This window comes from Martes martes, assembly GCF_963455335.1.
Source record: "Martes martes genome assembly, chromosome: 18".
In the NCBI taxonomy this organism is placed as follows: domain Eukaryota; kingdom Metazoa; phylum Chordata; class Mammalia; order Carnivora; family Mustelidae; genus Martes; species Martes martes.
In genome coordinates, this window is record NC_137906.1 from 6,923,522 (window position 1) to 6,934,741 (window position 11,220).

Here is an 11,220-nt window from a genome sequence, read left to right on the forward strand (position 1 = left end):
GAGGGACTGGGTGGGCCGTGGCCATGGGCAGCAACGGCCAGGGCTTTCCTCCTTGTCCCCTTGAAGTGACCTGACAAACCCAAACCCTCGATTCTGTGGGGACCAGAGAAGCAGGGCTGGGCCATACCCACAACTCTTTCCATGTCCAGAAACTGCTTAGCTTGGTTGATGTGAGGTGTCTATATTTATTTTTTTTAAAGATTTTATTTATTTATTGGACAGACAGAGATCACAAATAGGCAGAGAGGCAGGCAGAGAGAGGAGGAAGCAGGCTCCCCGCTGAGCAGAGAGCCCGATGCGATGTGGGGCTCCATCCCAGGACCCTGGGATCATGACCTGAGCCGAAGGCAGAGGCTTTAACCCACTGAGCCACCCAGGCACCCCGAGGTGTCTATATTTAAAAGTTGAATTTACTCAACAAATATTTATCAAGCACCTTCTTGGGCCAAACAGAAACTTGGTCCCCTTTCTCTGAAGACAAGTGAGGAAAAACAAAATGACCAAACTGTCCAATCCCTTTGGGGCAGGGGGCACTCCAAGGCCAGAGCTCAGGGGAAACTGAGGCAGGGAAGCCCTGGCCACTGCTGGGAAAGGGCTCGGGGCCTGAGTGAGGGCCCAAGAAAGAGCTCAGGACAGAGCTCAGGGACTTGAATGGCCTGTAATCAGCTTTTTCCCTCCCGGCAGTGCCCGAAAGCGTCCCATCCCCTACTACCGGCCCAGCCCCTCATCCTCCTCCAGCTGCCTGAGCAGCGACTACTCAAGCCGGAGCCCCAGCCGCAGCCCCAGCCCAGGCCACAGCCACGGAAGCTACAGCAGCCGCAGCCGTGGGACCCGCAGCCGCACGCGCAGCCCCTCCCGGACCCCCAGTCCCAGTTACCACAGCCGGAGCAGCTCAGAGAGTGGGGGCTTCTGAGCCCAGACAGACCGAGCTTGGTGCCCCCTGGCATAGGGAAAGGCAAGGGGTCAGGCCCCAGGACCTGTGAGGGGACCTGCACCCCTCTGCTACAAAGAGGTCCCCAGGCCAGGGAAGACCTTGAGGGTGGGCGCCCAGCAGAGGAGGAGGAGCTGGGTTCTGCTGCTTCTAGAGGGCCCCCACCCCCACCTCCTGCCTGCCCTCCATGTCCAGGGAACAAAGAGCCGTTGCGAACACAGGGATCACCCTGTCCCCCTTCCTGCTTGATGCCAGCTCGCCAGGCCGGGGACAGCTCAGTGGACCCAGGGACACCTCGGAAGGTGCCAGACCTGGGAGCCTCCCCTACCCTCTCCACAGTGCCCTCGGATCCTCTCTACCAATGGGCAGACAAGGCGGTGGGAAGGCAAGCAGGATCTAAGTTAGACAGAAGGAAGAATGGCCTAACCTTCGGTGCATCACCACCCAGACTGGGATGCTGCTTCCTTCTGGACCGGTAGCAGGATCTTGGCTGAGAGCTGGAGGTCGGCTCCAGAGCCTCCCGCAGCCCCTCACCTGGCCCAGGAGTCCCCAGACCGAGCGGGTGGGCCCCAGCCTGAGGAGCTGGGGAGCTCACTCTTGGTCTCACCTCTCCTCTCCAGGCCAGGCTCTCCCCTTCAGCCCTCCCCCCATGCCCTGGGCCAAGGCCACAGCAGCCAGGCCTTCTGCAGGACAAGAGGTGGGACATTCAGACCACACTGTATCTGACCATGAGGTCTAAAGGGGCTCGGGTCAGAAGGTGGAGGAGAGAAGGGGTAGATAGAAGAAGAGCCTGTGGGGAGCAGGAGAGGGCAATGCAGTCCGATGACCGAGCAAGGCCTGGTGTCCCAGTGTGCCCTGTGTCTGGGACATGGGCCAGATGGCAGCACAGGATCACCGGCCTAGGATAACATGCACTTCAGGGCCTGCCCAAGGGAGCACTTCCTTCTTGGGTTTGGTGGGGAGGTGGTCAGTGGAAGCTACCCAGAGAAGGGTGCTACAGCCCTTTGAAGAAAGGGTAAGATCTAGACTGAGGGCCTTGGCCTGGGCATCGATGGGGAAGCAGTGGCCTCCCCAGCCCTCTGCTGCTGCTCCCAGCCCACTCCTCCTGGGGCCCTCAGGGATCTCACAAAGTCTTCCTTGGCCCAACAGGGCACCTGCCCTGGGCTCCCGTGGGGGGAGGGGTCTGGGGTCTGGTCCGGGTCCCCCCTCTCTCTATTCCCCCCTCCCTCTTTCTCCGCGGTGCGGATAAAAATTGGACTCTAATAAAACACTTGGTGCCCGGATGGCAGGTGGTGAGACCAGGCCTCTGTGGATTTGGGCACCTGGGGTGTGTGGGGAAGGCATAGGGGCCTGGGGTCCTTCCCTCCAAGAAGTGGGAGGGGGGCAGACTCCACCCCAGAGAGACCTGGCACCAATGAGCCAGAAGCTCAGTGCAGAAGCAGAACATGCAGCTTGGTGGGGAGGAAAACAGAGACCCAGGAAGACTTTCCTTTCAGCCTGGAGACGCTGGGGGCTTTGAACATCCCCACTTCCCTTAACTGCCACACCCCACCTTAGCTTCCTCTCCCATCACTGTCTTTGACTCCAATACACCCATGTCAGGCTGACTGGCCTCCTTGTGCCCTCCATGCATGACCTCTCCACCGGTGAGCTCGTGGTTCAAGACCTAGCTCAGCTGCCTCCTACTCCAAGGAGCCTTCCTGGTCCCCGGCTGCAGGGGCCACTCTCACCTCTGGGTCCCTCCAGCTCTTTCGGGTCTGTACCTGCCTTTAGGGTCCAAGCTCTTGTTCGGCTTACTTGGGGGCATGTCCATCTCTCCCTAAATCCGTGTTTCTGGAGCCCAGGCCATGCCTTCTTGGCCTCTGCATCCCCCAAAAAGGCACCCTAGAGATGTTTGTCAAATGAGTAAGCAAGTGAACTGGGGAGCCAGGGAGTGAGCCTGTCCGGAAACCTTGGGGGAGGGGAGGGACCAAAGGCAAGGTGTGGTGGCAGCAGGTAGACATTAGAGGGCGACAGAGAGGCGGAAAATTGCCTGTCTGTGGCTGGCCAGGAATGGGACCAAGCAGGCCGGAATAGAGCGAGCCACGGGCAGAGGGTCTATGTCAGCCTGGAAACCCAGAGCTTCCGCCCTCAGCGCCCATCCTGGCTACTTGGGGAAGCGGAGTCCAATCCCCGGGGAGGAATGGGACAGTACCAAGCCCCTGCCTTCCCACAGACTGAGGGTTGAGCCTGAACTCTGTCCTATACCTTGGGGAAAGGGAAAAATACCTCCAGGAAGGCAAGCAGGAAAACAGGAAACTCCAATTCTGCATCTGGTAGCCAGGGGGGGTGGGGGGGATGGGGTGTCTGCACGGGGGAAACTTCCCAGGACGTGGGCCTTTGGGGTGTTGTACGTAGGACCTCTCCTCGTGTGTCTGCAGATGGGGGCCTCAGGGACCCCTCTGTCCTTCCCCTTCCAAAACACACAGCAGCCAGGAGTCAGGCTGGGCAGGGCTTCCTGTGTCCTGTTAGATATTTTCTCTTCTCTTTAACTGGTTTCCTGCAGCCCCAGACCCAGGGTAGCAAGTCAGTACACATGCCCAGTTTGGGAGTCCCAGCGAGCATCTCCTATCCCCTGCCTCTCTGAGATGCTCTCGGAAGCCCCCTGGCCTCCCACCAGCCAGTGAGTGAATATGCTGCCGGCATATTCAGCAAACCAGTTTCCTTCTCCGGGCCCCTCTCCACTCAAGGACACCCAAGACACGAGAGTGCTCCAGCCATAGAGCCTCCCAACCCCACAGCCACCACAGGGGAGGCCAGGTCCTCCCTCACCGCCTCCCACCACTCACCACACACACACCCTCCAGCAGGATTAGGTGGCAGAGCAGGCAGTGCAGACAGCCGGGGGTGGGGGGGAGTGAGGGCGAGTGGAGGAAAAACTGTTGATTCACTATGCTGGAAGGAGCCTTCGAGAACATCCAGTCCAATGGTCTCATTGTACAGATGAAGAAAATGAGTCACGGGAGCCGGCTGCTGGCCAAGGTCACAGAGCCAGAGACATGCGGGTCCCCAGGCTCCCCAGCTAGACAGATTGTTTCTGCTAGACATCAGAGCGGGAGGGGCCAGACGATGGATCACCAGCCCTCCCCACTCGGCCCTTCCTTGGCCCCCCTTCAGTGGTGAGGGGGTGAGGTGACACCCAAGGCTAGCAGAAGCCTAGGGGATAGGCAGGCTGGAGAGGGACTCCCAAAGAGGCAGTGTCTAGATGCTTCCAGAAAGACCTGGTGCCCCCCACCCCCATGTGCTCTAATTACTGTTGCCCACATTTTTAATTCCCAGTAAGCCCAGTGACTGGCGCAATCCATCAGCTGTCAGGTCTCTCCAGGGAGCTCGGGCAGCTGCCTGGAGACTCTCGCACTTTCTCTGAGGCCGAGCCAGGGAGGGCGGGGCTGGCTCAGCCGCAGCTGGCACAGGCCTGTCAAAGGTGTGGCCAGTGTGGCCAAGGCCTAGGCCTCAGTGCCAGGCAAGGAGGCCGGGAGGCTGGTCTCAGGCTGCTGCGGAGTACCACAGACTCTGGGGCTGGGGGGGGCGAGGGGAGGGCCCCCTCTGATTAAGGAATCCCAGACCCGAGCTTGCCTCCCCCCACCACTGCCCCTGTGGCTACTGGGAAATCCCTGGGGGGTGGAGTTGTCCTCTTAATCCCAGAAAAGCGAGCCCTGGCAGCTCAGTGTCCAGAATGATAGAGTGGAAGGTTGTCAAAGAACACGTCGGCAGGTGGGCCAGTGGGGGCTGACATTCAGCCCTCGCTCCTCTTGCCCTGTGCCCAGGGAACCTGGCTGCGGCCTCTGGAAAGGGCGCCCGGTCAGGGCTGGAAGGGACTCCAGAGAGGCTGGCCCAAACTTCCCTGCCCCTCGGTTGCACATCTCCCCCAGGGCCCACCAGCCCACAGCCCCCGACTGCTTAGGAAGTCTCTCCCCTGCTCACAGAGAGTCAGGACACTTAAGTTCCAATCCCTCTACCCGCTCACGAACTTTGTGACCTTGGGGCAGGTCCAGCTCAGTCTTCTCATCTCAGAAATGGGACTCTGATAAGATACTTGGACTTGCCACAAAGTGCATACAACTGTATATAATTCTTATTAGTCTAAGTCTCAGTATTCCAAAATTAAAGGCCCTCTTTCGTTAATAATGATGAACACCTACTGAGCACCAAGCACTTCCCACGCATTATTGCATTTGAGACCCACCACAACCCTAAAAATGGGTGTGTCATTACCACCCACGTTTTGCAGATGGGGACAGCAGGCTCAAGGAGGTCACCAGGCCGGTGAACAGCAGCACCCAAGTTCAAGCCCAGCCTGTCTGACCCCAAAACCCAGTTCTTCCTGCAACCCTGCCCCCTCTTGCCACCGCTCAGAGCCACCCATGTCCCCTCCCTCGTGACTGACAAGGTCCCTCAAGAACAGATCCACTGAAGATGGATATGAAGTCTCAGTCCTGCCTCCCCCGCCCACCATGGGCAGGGTGCTGGGAGCTAGGTCCTGGTTGGCACAACTTCCTGGCTGGGGCAGCAGGAATGGACCCTCCCTGCCCTGGCTTCGGGCAAGATGCAGAGCGCTACTAAAGGGAGCCTCTGTCTACAAAGGGTTGGCAGGTAAGGCAGCCCGGCTGCCCCCACCCAAAGCGTGGCTGGGCCTGGCAGGACCACACTTGAAAGCATCCATGACCACACCTGACAGCTCCTGTAGGGTGGGGCTCCTGGACTCCAGTCTGGGCCAAGGTGGGCAAGCAGAGGCGGAGGAGGGCCCTCCCTGGCTCCTGACCTCACCTCGACTTTATAGAGCTGGGAATGGGTGGGGCTCGAGGTGCCAGGGAGCCAAGACCTGGGGCTTGCTGAAGCTGAGACCCTTGTTGGGGGGTGGGGGGGCGGGTAGCCAGTAGCAGCCAAAGGAGACCTACTGGACCCATGACCTGATCCAGCAAGGGAGGTGGAACGGAAATGGGGTCCGGCAGTCATCCAGGAGCGCCCCCTTGAAGAGGAAGCAGACACAGAGAAGGCATGAGGTTTGCTGCTACCCCCAGCTCATCAAAGAGCAGCTGGAGTCTGGGTTCTGGGTTCTCAGGTGTCCTGGGCAGGGCAAGGCCCCCAGTAAGACTGGTGGGGGTTCAGCCTCAGCCCAGCCCTGGGAACGGGGCAGCAAGCAGAGCGGGCGTCAGAAAGAGAGGAAGTGGAGGGAGGACTCCAAGGTGGGAGTCCTGCGAGGGCGAGAGCCATGGGTGCCAGACAGGCTGGAGGATTGCTCTGCTAGTGTCTTACAGGAGACAGGGCACCAATCACTGTATCTCTTTGAACTCGTTTCCTCATCTTAAAAGGAGGTATAACAGGGTGTAAATCAGGAGAAGGACGACTGGAGGGGGCTCATGCCTGTGAAGGCAGGAGAGAGGGAAAGTCAGAGAGGGAATGTCAGAGACAGCCTAGGTGCAGCACGCTCTCTGAGGTGGGGGAAGGGGGCCCGGATCCCATCGGTGGTCAGACAGGAGGTGGGGGGGGTCAAGGGGCAGGGCTCGGGCTCCAAGCAAGTTTGAGTGAACTGTGCTGGAGCTCTCCCCGCCTTGGTCCCTTGCAAATCATAAACAAAAGGGTCTTTGAGATCATAATCTGCAAAAAGGGAAACTGAGGTCTAGAGAAAGGAGGGGCCTTGCCCCAAATCACAGTAAGTCAACAGCAAAGCCCAGCCTAGATTCAAGGTTACTGCCTTTCAAGTCCCCTGTCCAGGGCTCCTCAAGGAGCAGTAGATACGTGGCGGGATTTGACAACCACCTTCCTCTTGACCCCCTCTCAGCGCTGGGTTTCTGGCCTGGGTCACTGCCTCTGCAACACGGATATGTAAACACTCTCCTTCCGCTGCCCCCACCCCTTTTAATTGCAGATAGATAACATAACAATAGTGAACAATTATTAGGTGCTAGGCCCGGGACTAAAGTCGCTACTTGCACCAAGTTGCTGAATCCTCACATCAACCCAATGATGTAAGCATTTTTATTACTATCGTCATCATCATGTCCGTTCTCTAGATGGGGAAACCGAGGCACAGAGTCTAACTTGCACAGGTTCATCCCATTAGTGGCAGAACAGGATGTGAAGCCAGACAGTCTGGCTCCAGAGCCCACACTCTTATCTGTGACGCCAGGCTGCTTTTTAAGACACTATTTCATGGACGCTTGGTGGTTCAAATCCTGACTCTGCCACTTTTAGATCCATGTGGTCTGGGACAAGGAGCCCAGCCCCTCTGGGCTTTGTGCTCCGAGACAAAAGGATGGGACCGTCTACCGGCTTTAGCGCCCGAGGCCCACCAGTGTCCAGCAGTGGGCAGTGCACCAAGACCGGTGCTCCAGTCATTTGTTTTTTTGAACAAGAGAAGGTTCCAGATGTGGGCAGGGCCTTCCTCGGCCCGCCCCCGCCCCGTGTGCAAGGGGGAGGAATGCAGGGGGAGGGGCTGCCCCCAGCCCGTCATTGCCTTTAATAGAGACCTGAAACACCGCCTGCTAAAAATACCCGGCTGGAGCCGCATAAAAGCGCTGCGGGTCCGACGCCCCACACTTCTCCAAGCCTCAGCCAGAAGCGCGGAGCCAAGCCAGCATGACCGAGCGCCGAGTGCCCTTCTCGCTCCTGCGGAGCCCCAGCTGGGACCCTTTCCGCGACTGGTACCCGGCCCACAGCCGCCTCTTCGACCAGGCCTTCGGGCTGCCCCGGCTGCCCGAGGAGTGGGCGCAGTGGTTCGGCCACAGCGGTTGGCCGGGCTACGTGCGCCCGCTGCCCCCGGCTGCGGTCGAGGGCCCCGCCGCGGTGGCCGCGCCCGCCTACAGCCGCGCACTCAGCCGGCAGCTCAGCAGCGGCGTCTCGGAGATCCGGCAGACGGCCGACCGCTGGCGCGTGTCCCTGGACGTCAACCACTTCGCCCCCGAAGAGCTGACGGTCAAGACGAAGGACGGCGTGGTGGAGATCACCGGTGAGTCCCCGGCCCTGCGGGGACGCGGCTGGCGGGGCGGGAAGGGGGCAGGGAGACTCCACCAGGGACCCGGAAGACTTGGGACTCGCCCTGCCCCCGGGCTGTGCCCCCGGGCTGCGGCCCCGACTCTAGACTCTAGAACGGGGGACTGCGGGTAGTTCAGGGCCCCTCTGACCTGAGAAAACTCTCTGTGGAGGGAAGAAATCCACCTTCTAGCGCAGACCCCCTCCGAGCCCCGCCCCCAAATGACCAGGTCTCCCTGGGGCCACCCACAGGCCCGGGCGAAGAGGCCATTGTCCCCTGGCGCTGTTCCTGCTCCCTGTCCCTAAACCCGGGTCCGCGGAGGGGGCGTGTGCGCTTCTTTGCGGCGCTCCGATCCCCACCCACCCTCCAAAGCACTGAACTTTCCAGTTCCAGAAGCACTTTCCAGAAGCTTCTGAGAGGCCCGGAGACAGTCCGACCACCCATGGGGGCGTGTGTGGATTTGGGTGGGGCCCCTCCCGGCAGCTTCTGAGCCATCCTTCTCTCCCCAGGCAAGCACGAAGAGAGGCAGGACGAGCATGGCTACATCTCCCGGTGTTTCACTCGAAAATACACGTAAGTCTTGGCCCCAGATCCACGGGGACCTGAGGAGGGATGCCGGGGGTGGGGGCCAGGGAGGCCCGGGTGTGTAACCCTTGTCCTCCCTCTCTGCCTGTCTAGGCTGCCCCCTGGTGTGGACCCCACCCTGGTCTCCTCCTCCCTGTCCCCTGAGGGCACGCTCACCGTGGAGGCCCCGCTGCCCAAGCCAGCCACCCAGTCTGCAGAAATCACTATTCCTGTCACCTTCGAGGCACGTGCCCAGATTGGGGGCCCAGAAGCTGGAAAGCCGGAGCAGCCTGGAGCCAAGTAAAGGCCTTCCTTAGCCCTGCTGGCCACACCCCCACCTCAGTAGCCATCACTGACCATCCCTACCCGCCAATCTGTATGCTTTTTTGATACGTCTATCTTCTGTTTTTCTCAAATAAAAGTTCGAAGCGATTGCCCACTACTGCCTCCGATTCTGTGTCGAGGCCCAGGGGTTGGTGCCACTTGCTGGCTCACACACGGATCACATTTGCAGAGGGCCTACTGTGTGCCAAGCCCCGTGGTCCTGTGGGTACAGGCACGGGCATACCCCAGTCCTCCAACCCGGAGTCCAGTAAGAGAGAAGTAATGATCGGAACCAGCAGCGATGGGGGAAACCAGAAGAGGCAACTGGTCCAGCCTTGAGCACTCAGGGACACCTAGGCTGGAGTCAGGTGCAGGGGGACAGAGCAGGGCCCCGGGAGGGGAGCTTCTTAGGAGCTAGAGTCCCTTGCTCACTTCATTGAGACTTTGCTGTTCTCCCAGAGAGGGGCAGGACGTCCGAGAAGGCATGGGAGGTGTGGCACTCCAGCTGACAATTTTTTTTTTTAAGATTTTATTTATTTATTTGACAGAGAGAGATCACAAGTAGGCAGAGAGGCAGGCAGAGAGAGAGAGGGAAGCAGGCTCCCTCCTGAGCAGAGAGCCCGATGCAGGGCTCGATCCCAGGACCCTGAGATCATGACCTGAGCTGAAGGCAGAGGCTTAACCCACTGAGCCACCCAGGCGCCCCTCCAGGTGACTTTCTGAGAGGAGACTGGCCTTGTCAAAGGTTTTATTCCCTGATGCCTGTGCATGTGGGATGAGGCCTGGGCTCTCGGGTCAAGGGCACTGGGCAGAGAGTGAGGGCCGTGTGGCCAAGGTTTTGGTGGAAGAGAAGCAAAGACCCTGACAGGGCAGACTAGCCCAGGTAGGGACAGTCACACCTGCCTGGGTCCTCTGCTTTGCCCTTCATCATACCCACCACCCTCTCACCTGGCCCTAGAAGGGTTTGGAGGAACCTGGGAGAGGGATAGAGCAGATAGAGGTTTTGAAGTCCAGTCTCAGGTCCCCCAGAAACTTGAGAGATCCCACACCATCGCCACCTACGAAGGTCACAGAGCCTGAAGGTGTGGCAAGACACTGTGACGTTCTTTTCTAAGCCCACAGCCCTACTTTCCCAGGGTCTCTGAGAGCAACAGCACGCTGCGGGGAAGGGCCAGGAGCACGCACACACACTCACTACCCTCACCACTGCCCGGTTTCTTAATTTCCACTCCCTGGTGCGGGCTCCCTGTTGGGATACCACAGTCTGGAGCAGGCAGGAAGCCAAAGCAGGTGCCAGGCCTCGGAGGCCTCACCGGGCCTGGAGGGAGGCCAGCCAGGGAAGCAGACACATGAACAGCTGGTGGCACGGGTCTGGGCCTGTTGGCCAGGGCACTGCCTGGTCTGCGCCACCCCTACCACCATTCACTGCCCAAGCTCCAGTCTCCTAAATCTGCCATCCTTCTCCCTGCCAACAGACAAGCCACATCTCAGGTGTCTCCTGGACACATCCACATTCCTGTGGTCACGACTGAATCAGCCTGTCCAGGGCTCACCCTTGCTCTGCACGCCAGCTCCCTTCTGACTGAACACGAAGGCCCCGGCCTGCAGGGCTGTGACTGCCTCCTCCCGACCTGTCAGTCTTGCCAGGGAGAGCGAGAGCGAGGCTGCCAGGTCCTCTGCCAGCGCCCTGGAAGGGTGGGAAAGCTGGTGCCAAGCCTGACAAGGTAATCCTTGTATCAACTCCGCAAAGGGGTGGGGTTAGTCCCGCCGAGCACCTGGGCACAGAGAGCCTCGGAGAGGTGAAGAGACTTGCCCGGGTCGACACAGCTGGTCCTGGAGGGACGGGGGCACATCAGTGTGGCCACGGGCAGGGGGAGGGCAGGTTAGGTCCCACAGTAAGGCTGGAGAGGAAGGGCAGGGGTGGGGGTTGAAGTATTCCCCACAGCAAGCCCGAAGTGCTGAAAGAGGCTTGGTGGGGCCACAGGAGGAGGACAGGGATGCAGGTGAGTCTGGGGTCCAGGGCTGCTCAAGGGGGTCAGGCAGCGAATGACCTGGCAGGGTCAACAGGGACAACAGCTTTGAGGTCTTGGGGGCCGAGGCCATTATTTGGGACACAGCTGGGCACAGGGCAGGTGGGAGGGGAGGAATTCGGCCCCTGCAAAGGAAACAGCCCAGTTTCCATGGGAAACTAAAGTAGGAGATGGGGAACTGTAGCCTGCCTGGGCCACCGCGGGGGCAGAGACAGGAGGGGAGTCAGGCTGGGCCAGCCATATGCCCGGAGCTCCACTCAGATGTGGGGTCTGGGGCAGTACTTCTGGGCAGAGTGGATAGGGCTGGCCGGCTGAGGTCTGCGGGTCTCCCCTGCGACAGCCTGGCACCGGGGCTGCTC

At 59.9% G+C, this 11,220-nt stretch overlaps 2 protein-coding genes across 2 annotated transcripts in view; both read left to right on the plus strand.

Moving 5' to 3' along the window:
- Window positions 1-2,222, plus strand: part of SRRM3 (serine/arginine repetitive matrix 3) — a gene marked incomplete at its 5' end in the record, with an annotated part of 34,920 nt that extends 32,698 nt beyond the window's left edge. Inside the window, one exon of the mRNA XM_080830935.1 lies at window positions 685-2,222. Coding sequence (XP_080687061.1) covers window positions 685-913 — 229 coding nt within the window. The 3' untranslated portion in view covers window positions 914-2,222. The remainder of the gene's footprint in view (window positions 1-684) is intronic.
- Window positions 2,223-6,565: 4,343 nt separating this feature from the next.
- Window positions 6,566-8,946, plus strand: HSPB1 (heat shock protein family B (small) member 1). The gene is made up of 3 exons (XM_080831035.1): window positions 6,566-7,919; window positions 8,453-8,516; window positions 8,622-8,946. Exons 1-3 carry the CDS (start codon window positions 7,550-7,552, stop codon window positions 8,809-8,811), a joined length of 624 nt encoding a protein of 207 aa, XP_080687161.1. The 5' UTR covers window positions 6,566-7,549; the 3' UTR covers window positions 8,812-8,946.
- The last annotated feature ends 2,274 nt before the right edge of the window (window positions 8,947-11,220 follow it).

What these genes read in the sequence shown, in the direction of transcription:
- HSPB1 (XM_080831035.1), top strand. Translation starts at nt 7,550, where the DNA reads ATGACCGAGCGCCGAGTGCCCTTCTCGCTCCTGCGGAGCCCCAGCTGG. An exon ending in CGGCGTGGTGGAGATCACCG is followed by an intron (nt 7,920 to 8,452) that starts GTGAGTCCCCGG and finishes TTCTCTCCCCAG; the next exon opens with GCAAGCACGAAGAGAGGCAG. An exon ending in TGTTTCACTCGAAAATACAC is followed by an intron (nt 8,517 to 8,621) that starts GTAAGTCTTGGC and finishes CTGCCTGTCTAG; the next exon opens with GCTGCCCCCTGGTGTGGACC.